Here is a 12,658-nt window from a genome sequence, read left to right as displayed (position 1 = left end):
CCGATCCACTTAGAGCGGCGATTTCGTGCCTCGTTTTCTACCGAATTTAACAAGGTACGTAACGATTGCCATCTCCTCACGTATTTCTCACTTCTCGCCAAAGCGTCTTCGACGACGACCTCATTGTCCGCGGGAAATCGACTCTTCGCCTCGCTATATACTTTTACTGTAATCCACGAAGTATCCCCATTTCGCATTTACCTCCCATTTCGAGCATTTCCGATCGGAAATTATTTCACACAATCTCTAATATGAAAAGGAATTTAAGTAGAAATAAAAAATTTCAAGTGTATTAACAAATTTATCATTGTAATATAAAAGTTCTTCGGAAACAAGTTGTTAAAAAAAAAGAACTTTTTCTTCATTATATTTTTGCCCACTCAGTATTATAATTCTTCTCAAGATTCTTTTCTCTTTTACAACAAACAAGAAAAATATATATATGTATAATATCATGTTTTCCATGAAGATTTATTAGTTTAATTTATATCAGAAAACAGATTAATCGAAATTTTCAAACAAAATTAACGAATAATTAACGAGAACTGACGACCGACGTGTTCGATCGATAGAATTCAAATTATTGGATCTCGTGGCTATGATTACGGCTGTTTCGACCATGCTAATCTGTTTTCCGACCACTGATTACGATTCTCCGACTATTACGGTGCAATTGCGGGATAAATTAGGCCTCCAAATTTCTCCAGTAAAGATTTCAAATCTCGACTTCCTAAGTGAAATGATACTTGAGAATTTTTCCTCTTTAGAAATCTCGAAATGAAATAAAATCAATAAAATAATAATAAGATAAAGTAAAGAAAAAATAAAGTCATAAAACGAATAATATTTAAAAAGATGATAAAGTTAGAATCTTTTACCATATAATTTTATATAAATTATTATATTATTACTTGTAATTACAGATGGACCTGTAGAAAGCAAGTGTTATGAAAATTGCAAGGAAAATTGATTCCGTCATGCGTGGAAAAGTAGGCGACCGTAAATTTACAGCATAAAATAATAATCCGTAAAGTGCCGTAAACTTTTAGATAATTAAAACCCCAAACTGGTTTATTAATACATACTCGTTGTCGAGTCCGTATCTCTCCGAAATGGGAGATTTTATCCCGAGGCGAGCACGCAAAAGTCGAGAAGTTCGTGTCCCGGTGAGTAAAACGCGATTGTCCGTTGCGAAGTCGAGTAAATTAGCGCACTTACTCGAGGCTTGACCTTTATTTTCCGGGAGTTTTTAATTACCGCGTAGCAGAAGTTCCACCGAAACATTCTCGCCGTATATACGCACGAGAATAAGAGAATTTTAAAATAGTACACTGGCAAGACTCCTTAAACTACGTTCATCCTTCATTTAATCAACATCCATTCTTCTATTTGGTATCTAATTATAGTTTAGAAAAAATCAATTCGCGCGAAACAAAGTAGACTAACATTAAAATTAAAAAAAAACTATTGAAACATTAGACTAATAAAAAATGTAATACTAATGTAGTACTAATTATTATCATTATATATCATAAAGAAAATTAAATTATAAAAATATTGTAATATGTAACATATGCATGCATGTACGTACAAAAAAGTTAAAATGTAAACTTTAAAAAAAATTTAATGTTTGCGCATGAAACATGTATACAACATGTATTTATTATTTTTATTATAATTTCTTACTATTTATTAATTTTATTTCGTTATTATTTTCTTATTATTTTGTTTTTACGTGGTTTTTAACACGTGTGTAAAGTTAGCATCTCATAAAAATACTGCAGAATTACTTGCATCCAGCATAGTTCTACAGTTCTTGACAGGTTTCAACAATAGTTTCGTTGAATTACGTATTTCAATTAAATTTTTATAAATGAGATGCTAACTTCCAAAATCACAAAATAACATCTCACCGTATTTCGAATACGACCACAGAGAAGACTAAATCTATAGAGTTCTATCGTTTAGAGACGTCCTGTCAATAGTTCTGATGATTAAATTAATTTAAAAAAATTTTTTGTTACAAAACATACGTATATATGCGTATACGTCTGCGCACGTGGATTTGGTGTAACTGACATCTCAGATAGACAAAATTAATTAATTTAAAAAATTTAGAAAGTATTTTTCAACAACTATCTTGATGGAAAACTTGTATTTATAGGTCTAGACATGACATGCTGATCGAATATCGACAGTTCTATTTATTTTAACGCAATTCTCATATAGTTCCGGACGCGTAAAATAATTTTCTAAAAAGTTCCGGTGATATAAATAATTAAAACATTTTTTAAACAATTATTTTGCCCGAAAAATTTGAATTTTGAGGGCTAGACGTGAGATGCTGTCTCTCCCGGTCTCTTCCCGTCTCTCCCGGTCTCTCCTCCTCTTTACCCGTCTCTCCCGGTCTCTCCTCGTCTCTCCCGGTCTCTTTCCGTCTCTCCCGGTCTCTCTCCGTCTCTTCCGGTCTCTCCTCGTCTCTCCCGGTCTCTCTCCGTCTCTCCCGATCTCTCCCCGTCTTTACCCGTCTCTCCCGGTCTCTCCCCGTCTCTCCCGGTCTCTCCCCGTCTCTCCCGGTCTCTTTCCGTCTCTCCCGGTCTCTTCCGGTCTCTCCCCGTCTCTCCCGGTCTCTTTCCGTCTCTCCCGGTCTCTCCCGGTCTCTCCCCGTCTCTCCCCATTTCTGCCGGTCTCTCCCCGTCTCTCCCGGTCTCTTTCCGTCTCTCCCCGTCTCTCCCAGTCTCTCCCCGTCTCTCCCCATTTCTCCCGGTCTCTCCCCATCTCTCCCGGTCTCTCCCCGTCTCTCCCGGTCTCTCCCGATCTCTCCCCGTCTCTCCCGGTCTCACCCGAAAAATTTGAATTTTGAGGGCAAAATAAATGTTTAAAAAATGTTTTAATTGTTTATATCACCGTAACTTTTTAAAAAATTATTGTATACGCGTCCGAAACTATATGAGAACTGCGTTAAAACAAATAGAACTGTCGATATTTGAACAGCATTTCACGTCTAGCCCTCAAAATTCACATTTTTCGGGCAAAATAATTGTTTAAAAAATGTTTTAATTATTTATATCACAGGAACTCTTTAGAAAATTATTATACGCGTCCGTATCTATATGGGAACTGTGTTAAAAGAAATAGAACTGTCGATATTCGACCAGCATTTCATGTCTAGACCTATAAATACAAGTTTTCCATCAAGATAGTTGTTGAAAAATACTTTCTAAATTTTTTAAATTAATTAATTTTGTCTATCTGAGATGTCAGTTACACCAAATCCACGTGCGCAGATGTATATACGCATATATACGTATGTTTTGTAACAAAAAATTTTTTTTAATTAATTTAATCATCAGAACTATTGACAGGACGTCTCTAAACGATAGAACTCTATAGATTTAGTCTTCTCTGTGGTCGTATATTCGAAATACGATGAGATGCTATTATGTGATTTTGGAAGTTAGCATCTCATTTATAAAATTTTAATTAAAATACGTAATTCAAAATATATAATTCAACGGAACTATTGTTGAAATCTATCAAGAACTGTAGAACTGTGCTGGATGTAGTAATTCTGCAGTATTTTTATGAGATGCTAAACTTTGAGATGCTAACTTCACACACGTGTTTTTTACTTTGTTTTTAATGTACAATTCTTTCAATTATTGGTAATCAGTAATTGCATTGGTAATATATTAAAGCAAATCTGCTTTAAAACTTATTAAAATATAAAATTGTTTTTAGATCTGGTTAAATTGTTTTAGTTTCTGATAAAATATATAATCGTGCAGTTGCGATTGCATTTATTCTCGTGAACGTAAATAGCGATATGTCGAGAATTTTAGTTGTAGGATGATGTGCGACAGGCTAAAGAGCTTTATTTCATAGACAGCAGAACCCAGTCGTTCATCATGGAATGCATCATAAGACGGCCATTGTTCAAGATGCCGCCGAAATCAGCATTCCGTATTTGATTGTTTCATTTACATAGAGATTCAAATAAGTAGTAAAATCTTTGAGACACGCAAGGAATGCATTTGGATGTTACATCATCTTATCTTGGCAATTTTGATTCAAAATTGACCTTTCCAGAATTTCAAGCTTTTCATATGTACAAAATCTTAACAGATTTTTATTCAAAAATTCAGTCTTCATGAAACTTTTAATCTTATTCAATATAAGAATTAAAATAAAATAAAATTGAATCTAACATGACTGTGAAAGAATAACAAAACGACACAAAATGTACACAAAAATCCAAATTTTTTCACGTATTCAGAATACATCTAAAAATACAAGGTGATCTTATCTTAAAAAAAATACAAGGTATCTTGTCTTAAACTCTTCGGGGACTACGGTCTAAGTATGTATCTTATCTTCAAAAATGTGTAGCTAAAATACAGGTCACGGTATTCTTAAGAAATTGCACATCACTCATATAGAAATGTAGTTAAAAAAATAATTTTATCACTTTCTTAAATTTATTTGTTTTAAATTTTAGTTTATTAGATTAATACTTTGCGATGTATCATAAATGTGGACAAAATAGTTCAAATGGGTTAATTGCAAAACATTTAGCCATTAGAATAATTCACAAGGTTTCAATATAATCACGATGTACTCGCGCATTTCGTATTGTAAATAATTCAAACGTCACGAATGTATGAGCAAATGTGCAAACAAATGGAATCATACACACACACACACACACACACACACACACAGAGAGAGAGAGAGAGAGAGAGAGAGAGAGAGTATTCGCAAAATCTGGAGGGTGATGCGCAACATAATCCGCGAATACCGCGAATATCGTGTAGGTTCATTTTTCCCAGATCGGATATCAAGAAAAATATTCTCGCCGATGACGAAACGCGCGGTCGATCCAAACTCATCAATTTGAGATGAAACCATGTGTATAAAAATCCGTCCTTTGTGAGTATACGGCTAGCCCAATTGCCCTTTAAAACTGTTGACATCTGACCTCGAAAGAACACGCCTGTTATTTTCCGCGTATATTATAGATGTCAAGCTGCAATAGCAAAATAAAGATATTTCCTTTTTTCCGAAAAATTGTAGCGGAAAATACACAAAAAATTCGGTTTAAAAGTTTTCTCTAGAAATTTAATCTATATGTAATTTCTAAACATAAATTAATCTACTAAAAACGTCATTAAAAGTCAATTTATAATAACTTAAAAATATAATCATTTTTCTTTCTATTAGTGAGGTAGTTTTCGTATTAATAAATCCAAGTAAACTTTACTTTTTAAGTAAATTTTGCAGAAATAAAATAAAAAACGCTATAAAGTTAAAAATACTATTTGAATTTGTTTCATTATATTTTTTATATACAATTTTTTCAATATTAAATTTCTTAATGTATTATTCAATATTAACACAGAAACCGTGTGACGAATAACGCTTTTATTGGAACGCGAAAATTAAAAACACAAAGATTTATATAATGATAACTTCTCTCATCTTTTTAACAAATTGAATATCCGTTAGCTGGACGACCGCCAACTAAATGGTGACATGAAAAGCGGTGAAAGAAACAAGAAAGAAAACACATGTAGAAAAGGAAATGGTGCTACGTATATTTTCCTACAAATGAGCCTATTATTCGGCAATCTCTCAACCATATCCGAATTACCAATATCGACAAGATATTTTCTTTCGATTTCGAATACCTAACGATAGTTTGTACCGTCTTGAGAAATCGAATGCGGACGCATCGTGATAATATTATATTTCTCATATTTCTCAATAGTATAAAGATATAAAATATACATAATGTTAAATCATTATTATATCATTATTAAATATATTACTCGAGAAATTTTTGTATACCTACATCAGAAAAAATCAATATTCTACACTATTAATTTTTTATTTCAATATTCGTATTAAAATAAAAAATGTGTATATTAATCTTTTTTTGTTAAATTAATTTTCTACGCTTCTCAGTTTCTAGTTTTTTTCATTTATTTTACTTTCATTGTAATGCATACTTTTGTACTTAAAATTATTAAGTTTTTACGCTTTTTAATGGATAAATTTCGAGATGGATAACTCATAATACAAATTGCACATTTATGTATATTTAAGTGTTGTTTAACATATATCGCATTTTTATGTCAATCACTATTTTGATTGATGCCTTCAATCTCGAGAACACTCTTGCAAAAATTTTCTCGTATTTCCGATTCAATTTACACTCCCGGTTCTCTTTCTTCTACCGGCAACATATGGGAGAAATACGCCATAAAACGGCGGTGCTCCAGTTTCTGGTAAATTTCGACACATTCGTGTAAAACGCGCGCAAATGTTTCGCTTACAACGAGTAGAATGAACTACCATTTCCGCGTAACGCGCGTAATATTTCAAACGCGAGAATCATATGGAGCTTTTGTTAAGAAGCGACTTAATATAGCGATTCTGTCACAGAGCACTTTAATGGACTTGGATAAAGTATGGAAGAGAATGTCTTAAGAACAACAAAGGCATTTCGTACACTTGAGTTAGATAAATTAAATTCATTAGCCCGTATAAATTTTCTAGATAATAAAACGCAAGTTAAATATAATTTAAAACTTTCTATAATAATTGGAGGAAAAGAAGAAAATTTCTAAATTTTTCAGACATCCGTTTGTTTTCCGGGACATTAAATATTCCATTACACAAAATTGCACGTTACAAAAAATTTGCAGAAGAACTCTCCAGGAAGGACGAATTTCTACTAACTTGGTTAATTTTGCTTGCAGCGTCCGAAATTTTTCCTACTCTCCTGCCGTCAGGTCGCCTTCTTTTATGCATTCGACTTCGAAGTTTGGCACCCAATATCGAATAAAGTTAAATGGAGTAAGGAAGAAAGGAATAAGAAAGAGAGAGAGAGAGAGAGAGAGAGAGAGAGAGAGAGAGAGAGTGTGTGTGTGTGTGTGTGTGTGTGTGTGTGTGTGTGTGTGCGTGTGCGTGTGCGCGTGCGCGTGTGCGTGTGCGTGTGCGTGTGTGTGTGTGTGTGTGTGTGTGTGTGTGTGTGTGTGTGTGTGTGTGTGTGTGTGTGTGTGTGTGTGTGTGTAAAAATACAGACTAATCTTTGATCTTTTCGCGAGAAAACTAACTTTTTGTCACTTGAAAAAGGTGATTCGTCAAAGTGATGCGCCGAAACAGTGTATGACGTCATATTTGTTAATATTCTTTATGTGATTATTTGTTTCATTTTTATCTAGAAAATTTACGGACAAGACTGATTAAATAATTCGTAAACTTTTCTTTTTTAACGTTTATAACCGTCATTAGGAAAGTATTTATTTATGGCTCTTGAGTGTTTTTATTGCGCTACAGTAATGGAGTTTGCGCTAATTATTTGCGGTGCTCATTATAAAAAGAGCAGTAGTTCAAGAAGCCCACTTTTGAAAGAGCAAAAGACAAATGTAAACATTCAAAATATTTTGCTAATGTAACTCTCAAACAAAATAAATACGTGCAATTTTATGTTCTATTAGTAAATATATATATTTTTTACGTTCTGTATGTTCTCAAACAAAATTTGTATATTTTATTTAAAAAATTAATTTAACATCCTACAATAAAATAGAAATTTGAAGAAATAAAATAATTTCTTCGGTAAACAAATATAAATATATCAATAATATAAAATGGCAATTTTTCAAATAAATTTTTCAAATAAAATCAATAATGTTTTTATTTCTTCCTTTGTTCAATATTCTTATCCCAACACGATCGAGCAAAACGTTTTGATATCACGTTGAAAATGTGTCTCCTCCCGGTTTTATGGAAAGACGTTTACTCAATATACTCCTAAAGACAAACACGATGGATCAACTTTAGACTTTCAGCTTTGGGGATTCGTCTTTATCTCCTTAAAGTCCAGTTGACTGCATGAACTGTCGCGTAACACGGCAACGAATCCTACTATTCTTTCGCGGATCACGTAGTCAACCGTGGAAACATTCTGTCCTGTAAACAGTGACAGTTCTTAAGCCAATACTACGACATTCTGTTCAGTGAACCAGATACAAGTTTTCGTATTGTAACCGTATTCCCGCACCACGATATGAATACCGTGAGAGCCCGGTACATAAAATATTTTATATATAAAAATGAATACATTCTTTCAAATTTAATATGACAATATTTATAAAAAATAAAGATAAAAGTAAAGTCGCCTATATTTATTTTAAAAAATTGTTTTCCATAAAAACAAATGAGGATTGATATTTTCTTAAGAACATTTATTAAATATTTTTCTCAGATTTAATAACTCGTATAAATATTAAAAATCTGTTTTAAATTCATTTCATTAACGTTCTTTACTTAAATAACATTCCAAAAAAGGAAACAAAATATATGGAGAATGAGGCTCACATAAAATTCACATTCGAAGCTCCAAAGATGTCATTAATTTCGACGAGCTACTCGCCCGGAAGACCGTGGGGAAAATTAGCGGAAGTGCTGTCGCCATTAATTTCTTACCCCACACTAGCCATTAAGACGCAGCACTCGTAGCTACTCCAATTTTTTCTCGCTCTTAAAATTACCCAGTACTTAATTGCAAATAAAAGAGAAATATAATTTAAACTAGATCTGTAAATTGTCGACTAATCCAGAACTATCCTTACTAATCGCAGAAATAATTATATTTAAGAAACAACAGAAAGTAAGTATATTCTTGGATAGAAGGATACATAACCGAGAGGATAAAATTTTCAAGACAAATCGCAACATAAATTATTAAATGTATCGCATTAAAGCTTACCGTAGATGAAGCGCACACCGTTGGTATTTTTTTACTATTCATTTTTCAAATAAGAAATAAAAATACGAATGATTAATGTAAAACTGCACTTTTAAAATGCACAGAGTTTTGCAAGCTTCTCCCCGTATCCTGCTTTGACGTCAGGCGCACCGGTGGGAACAAATAAAGCCCAGTTAGAAAGGCAAACGAACCCTCGTTTTCGGCGCGCGAGAAAATCTGCCAAATTTACATCGATCGAAATCGTACACAAAGGGCCGGTTGTTCGGCACTGGCTTTTTTGCAGGATTCACTGAATTCACGAGGGAATTGTAGCATGATAACGAAGTTAATTGCTCGATCTGTTCAATCTATGTCGGCACGCACTTTAATTCAGGCTCGGTCACCGCGGAGTTTTCCGGCGAGAGTGAAATTACGAGCTTTTTCACGCGCGCAAATCCTTCCCTTCTGTTGTCGGAAGGTCCGGTTCGTTAAGGTAGCTAATTAACTAGCTCGCTGTAAGAGTATAGCGCTAATTAACATACGAGAATATTAGCGGTTATACTAAATATTAATCAAAAACAGCAATCACGACGAGCGCAACTTGGGCATACGTACTTGGAACAATGCAGAGTTAATTAACAATAATAAATTATAAACCGTAAAAAAATTTGACAATTTTTTTCGGTGTGCAAAAGTAAATTTTTTAACATTATTTTAACTTTCTACGTTATTTCATCTTCTACTTTGAAACACTAATTACCAGAAAATAATTGAGCAACAATATTAGCTAAACAAGTTTGTTTTTTATATCAGTAAATGAAAATAAATGATAATATTATAATATTATAAAGGCAAGCTTATATAAAAATAAAACTAAAATGTCATAAATAGTATATAAATTATTTCGACGAATAAATGTAAATGCCGATTATTTCATAATTCGATTCTTTGTTTTATTATAAATCAATAAAATTACGTCTGTCAGTTATTGGCTAGAAGCTAGAGGGTGCCACATGACGCATCGCAATAGAGCCGATATTGCAGCTATTCTTCGTATCAACGCAAATCCGTTAGTTCTCTGTGGTACCGGCACAATTCAAGTCAAATCAACAGAGACCTGTTTTATCATTGCCATTTAATAGTTGCATTAGAAATAATACATTAAAAATATCAAAAATAATCAAGTCTTTAAATTAGCTACTTGTTGATAAATTGAAACCATGCAAACACGCACGGTCATTAAATATCTCAAAAATCAAAACATACATGTTTAGTTTCTCCTTTAAATATTCTCCTTTTCAATATTTAAATTGGCAAAAAATAAGAGTTATATTATTTTATTTTTACATATTTTTCAAAAACATCATGGTACTAAAACATTAATACGAAATATTTATGCTACATAAATTTGTGAGAAAATGCATTTTATGTAAAATTTAGAAACACAAACAAAGAAAATATTACATGTTAAAAATGAGAAACATGTGCTTTCGAAGATTCAAACATTAAAGTTAATAGCATGTTCTAATTCTAATTCTATTAACGGAGAATCGCGTATCAAGAAGATGAGTGTGCAAATAGCGCGCTAAAACGTTTCTAATCCTCTAAAGAAAATGCTTGTGCAGCATTTTCGTCATTCTAGAATTTGCGAGAGGTCTAAGGTTTGCCAGTTGGCCGAGTACCAACAATGTCAATGGCATTTCCGAGTCGGGTTAGTGCGTTAATGCGGGGCGAGGCCCCAACACGAGGAAGCCCGCAATTAAGGAGCCAGACGTCCTGTTTAGAGCGACTCAGACCAACAGGTATCCTACTGTAGATGAATTATCGTCGCGTCAAGAAACACACGGGGACATTATTATTATCATCGTTTCTCGCGACATGCCGCGTCGCAAATAAATCCGTCCGCGAGTTTTCGTCGCCACATTTGCTGTATCTCGCGTGACTTGCAACTCGTTCCGACATGCGTCCTCGTCGACGAAATTGTACGGATTGTACGAATTTTTGAATAACGATCTTCAACCGAAGATAAATGACATGACTTTGTTCTCGATTTTCACAAACGAAAATTGAGACAACGAGCTTCACGACAGAGATCCAGATTTTAAAAAATTTTATATATCAATCGTAAGAATACGATTACAGTTTTATTAAATAATAAAAAAGTTTCTATATAATAGATATAATCTATATAAAAATCTTTAAAAATGATAAAAAACTTTTAAAACTCAGTACGTAATATAATAGTAGATAAAATAAAAAACTTTAAGATTATCGTTGCAAACGCGCGAGGCAAACTGCTTTTTATGACAACATTATGAATATTATTCAAATATTACCCATAATGATTTACAAAAGCAATAAACTTGCGTTTTTATCCTTTCATCGCAGTTAATACATTATATTTAAAAAGTTTTTCTTTACTTCTAATTTTATTTAAGATCTGATTTACATCGTATTTTACTGTTCTCCCGGAGTAATACACTTTTATTAAGATTACTCCAATCCACCAATATAATGAAGTATTGTACTTAGGTGAGGTAAGATACTTACCTCCAGGTGAGATTTCGATACGGCCATTGTTGTCCGTGAATAGTGAAACGCTTATGCCTCGTCTTCGTGAATTTGAGATCCGGCTTATCCGGTAATCCGCATCTCCTAGCCTTCATTAACTTCCTTGTCGCCTCGTCGATCTCCCCCGTCACGGGAATACCACCAAATTTCTAAAAATTAGAAATACACATAATTCATCAAGGTTTGTCATAATCACATAAAAATAAAATTTTGTTTAAAAACAAATATTGGAAACTAAAAACTTTATTCTGCATGCTACTTGTAATCAATATTGAAAAGAAATCAAGGAATGCTGAGAATTTTTAATATAATTATTTATAACAATATTATTTTTTTCCAGCTAGTTTTCCCTTTTTCTTGTTATATAAATCAAAATGTGCAGTATAAAAATATCTATAATAAAAATGTATCTTTCTTCTTTTTATTTTGTTTTCTAAATATAAAACTTTAGTATAGCCCATTTTTTTTAGATAAGTCTCGAAATATAATAATTAAGGAATCTTTGTTTCACTGTTTTCATCGATATCTCAAGAATCGATATCCTTTTCATCGTTTATACAGCTCTTCCTTGAAACATAATCGCTTTCACCAATGTCTGAGTTCTTTTTTTTGTTATTTTTTGAACAGAGATAAACGCTTCAAGTACTTCAACCAGAAACGCGTCCGGAATCTGACAAACACGATTATCGATAAAACCATCGAAAGACGTAATCTACGGACGGAACCCGAGCTTTAAACCTGAGATTAGAATATCCGAAGCATTCCGATGCGTTTCATTTCGCGTTTGAGTTTAATCCCTTCGATCAGCAACTCCCCTACTCGGCTCCACTACTCTCAGACAATAGTTAAGAATGCAGACATTTGCAAGGAAAAATAGTAAGAATGCCGCTCGCGCTCACTCAATGAAGATTTACATGAGAATCGAGAATAAGGAGAATATATAGCGGCATTCGACAAAATCCCTCAGGACATTTGCCCCATTTTCCTATTTCTTTCGATGGAATTCCCATCGCTTCGTGACAGCTTCCGGGGAATCGGTGGATCGCGTTTTCGAGATGAATACTCCGGCGGAATAAAAGAATTCCGATGGCGTCAGTGAGCTCTTTTTGGTAGTTCCCGTCTTATCTCAAATTATTATATTACATAAGTAGCAACGACACTGATAATTAATCTCAACTCAAATTGTAAAAAGAAAGTTGGTACACTTTTTGTTTGAAGCTTGTAGAACGAAATGTTTCCAAAATTTGTATACGTAAATTGCATAGAAATTTTTATGCAAAACACATGGAAGAAAGATATTTTATATTCAAAATAATAAAACTGAAAATATTG

At 33.2% G+C, this 12,658-nt stretch overlaps 1 protein-coding gene across 2 annotated transcripts in view; it reads right to left on the bottom strand.

Annotated features, from left to right (window-relative positions):
* LOC105832008 (matrix metalloproteinase-2) overlaps positions 1-12,658 on the bottom strand; it is a 171,078-nt gene that overhangs the window by 92,641 nt on the left and 65,779 nt on the right. For both annotated transcript variants that reach the window (XM_036294032.1, XM_028191439.2), the window contains exon 4: positions 11,306-11,475. In XM_036294032.1, the coding sequence (XP_036149925.1) occupies positions 11,306-11,475 (170 nt within the window). The remainder of the gene's footprint in view (positions 1-11,305; positions 11,476-12,658) is intronic.

The sequence above is a fragment of the Monomorium pharaonis genome, chromosome 11 (genome assembly GCF_013373865.1).
Source record: "Monomorium pharaonis isolate MP-MQ-018 chromosome 11, ASM1337386v2, whole genome shotgun sequence".
NCBI lineage: Eukaryota > Metazoa > Arthropoda > Insecta > Hymenoptera > Formicidae > Monomorium > Monomorium pharaonis.
Note: the sequence above shows the minus strand (reverse complement) of the source record. Positions and strands in the feature narration are given on the sequence as shown.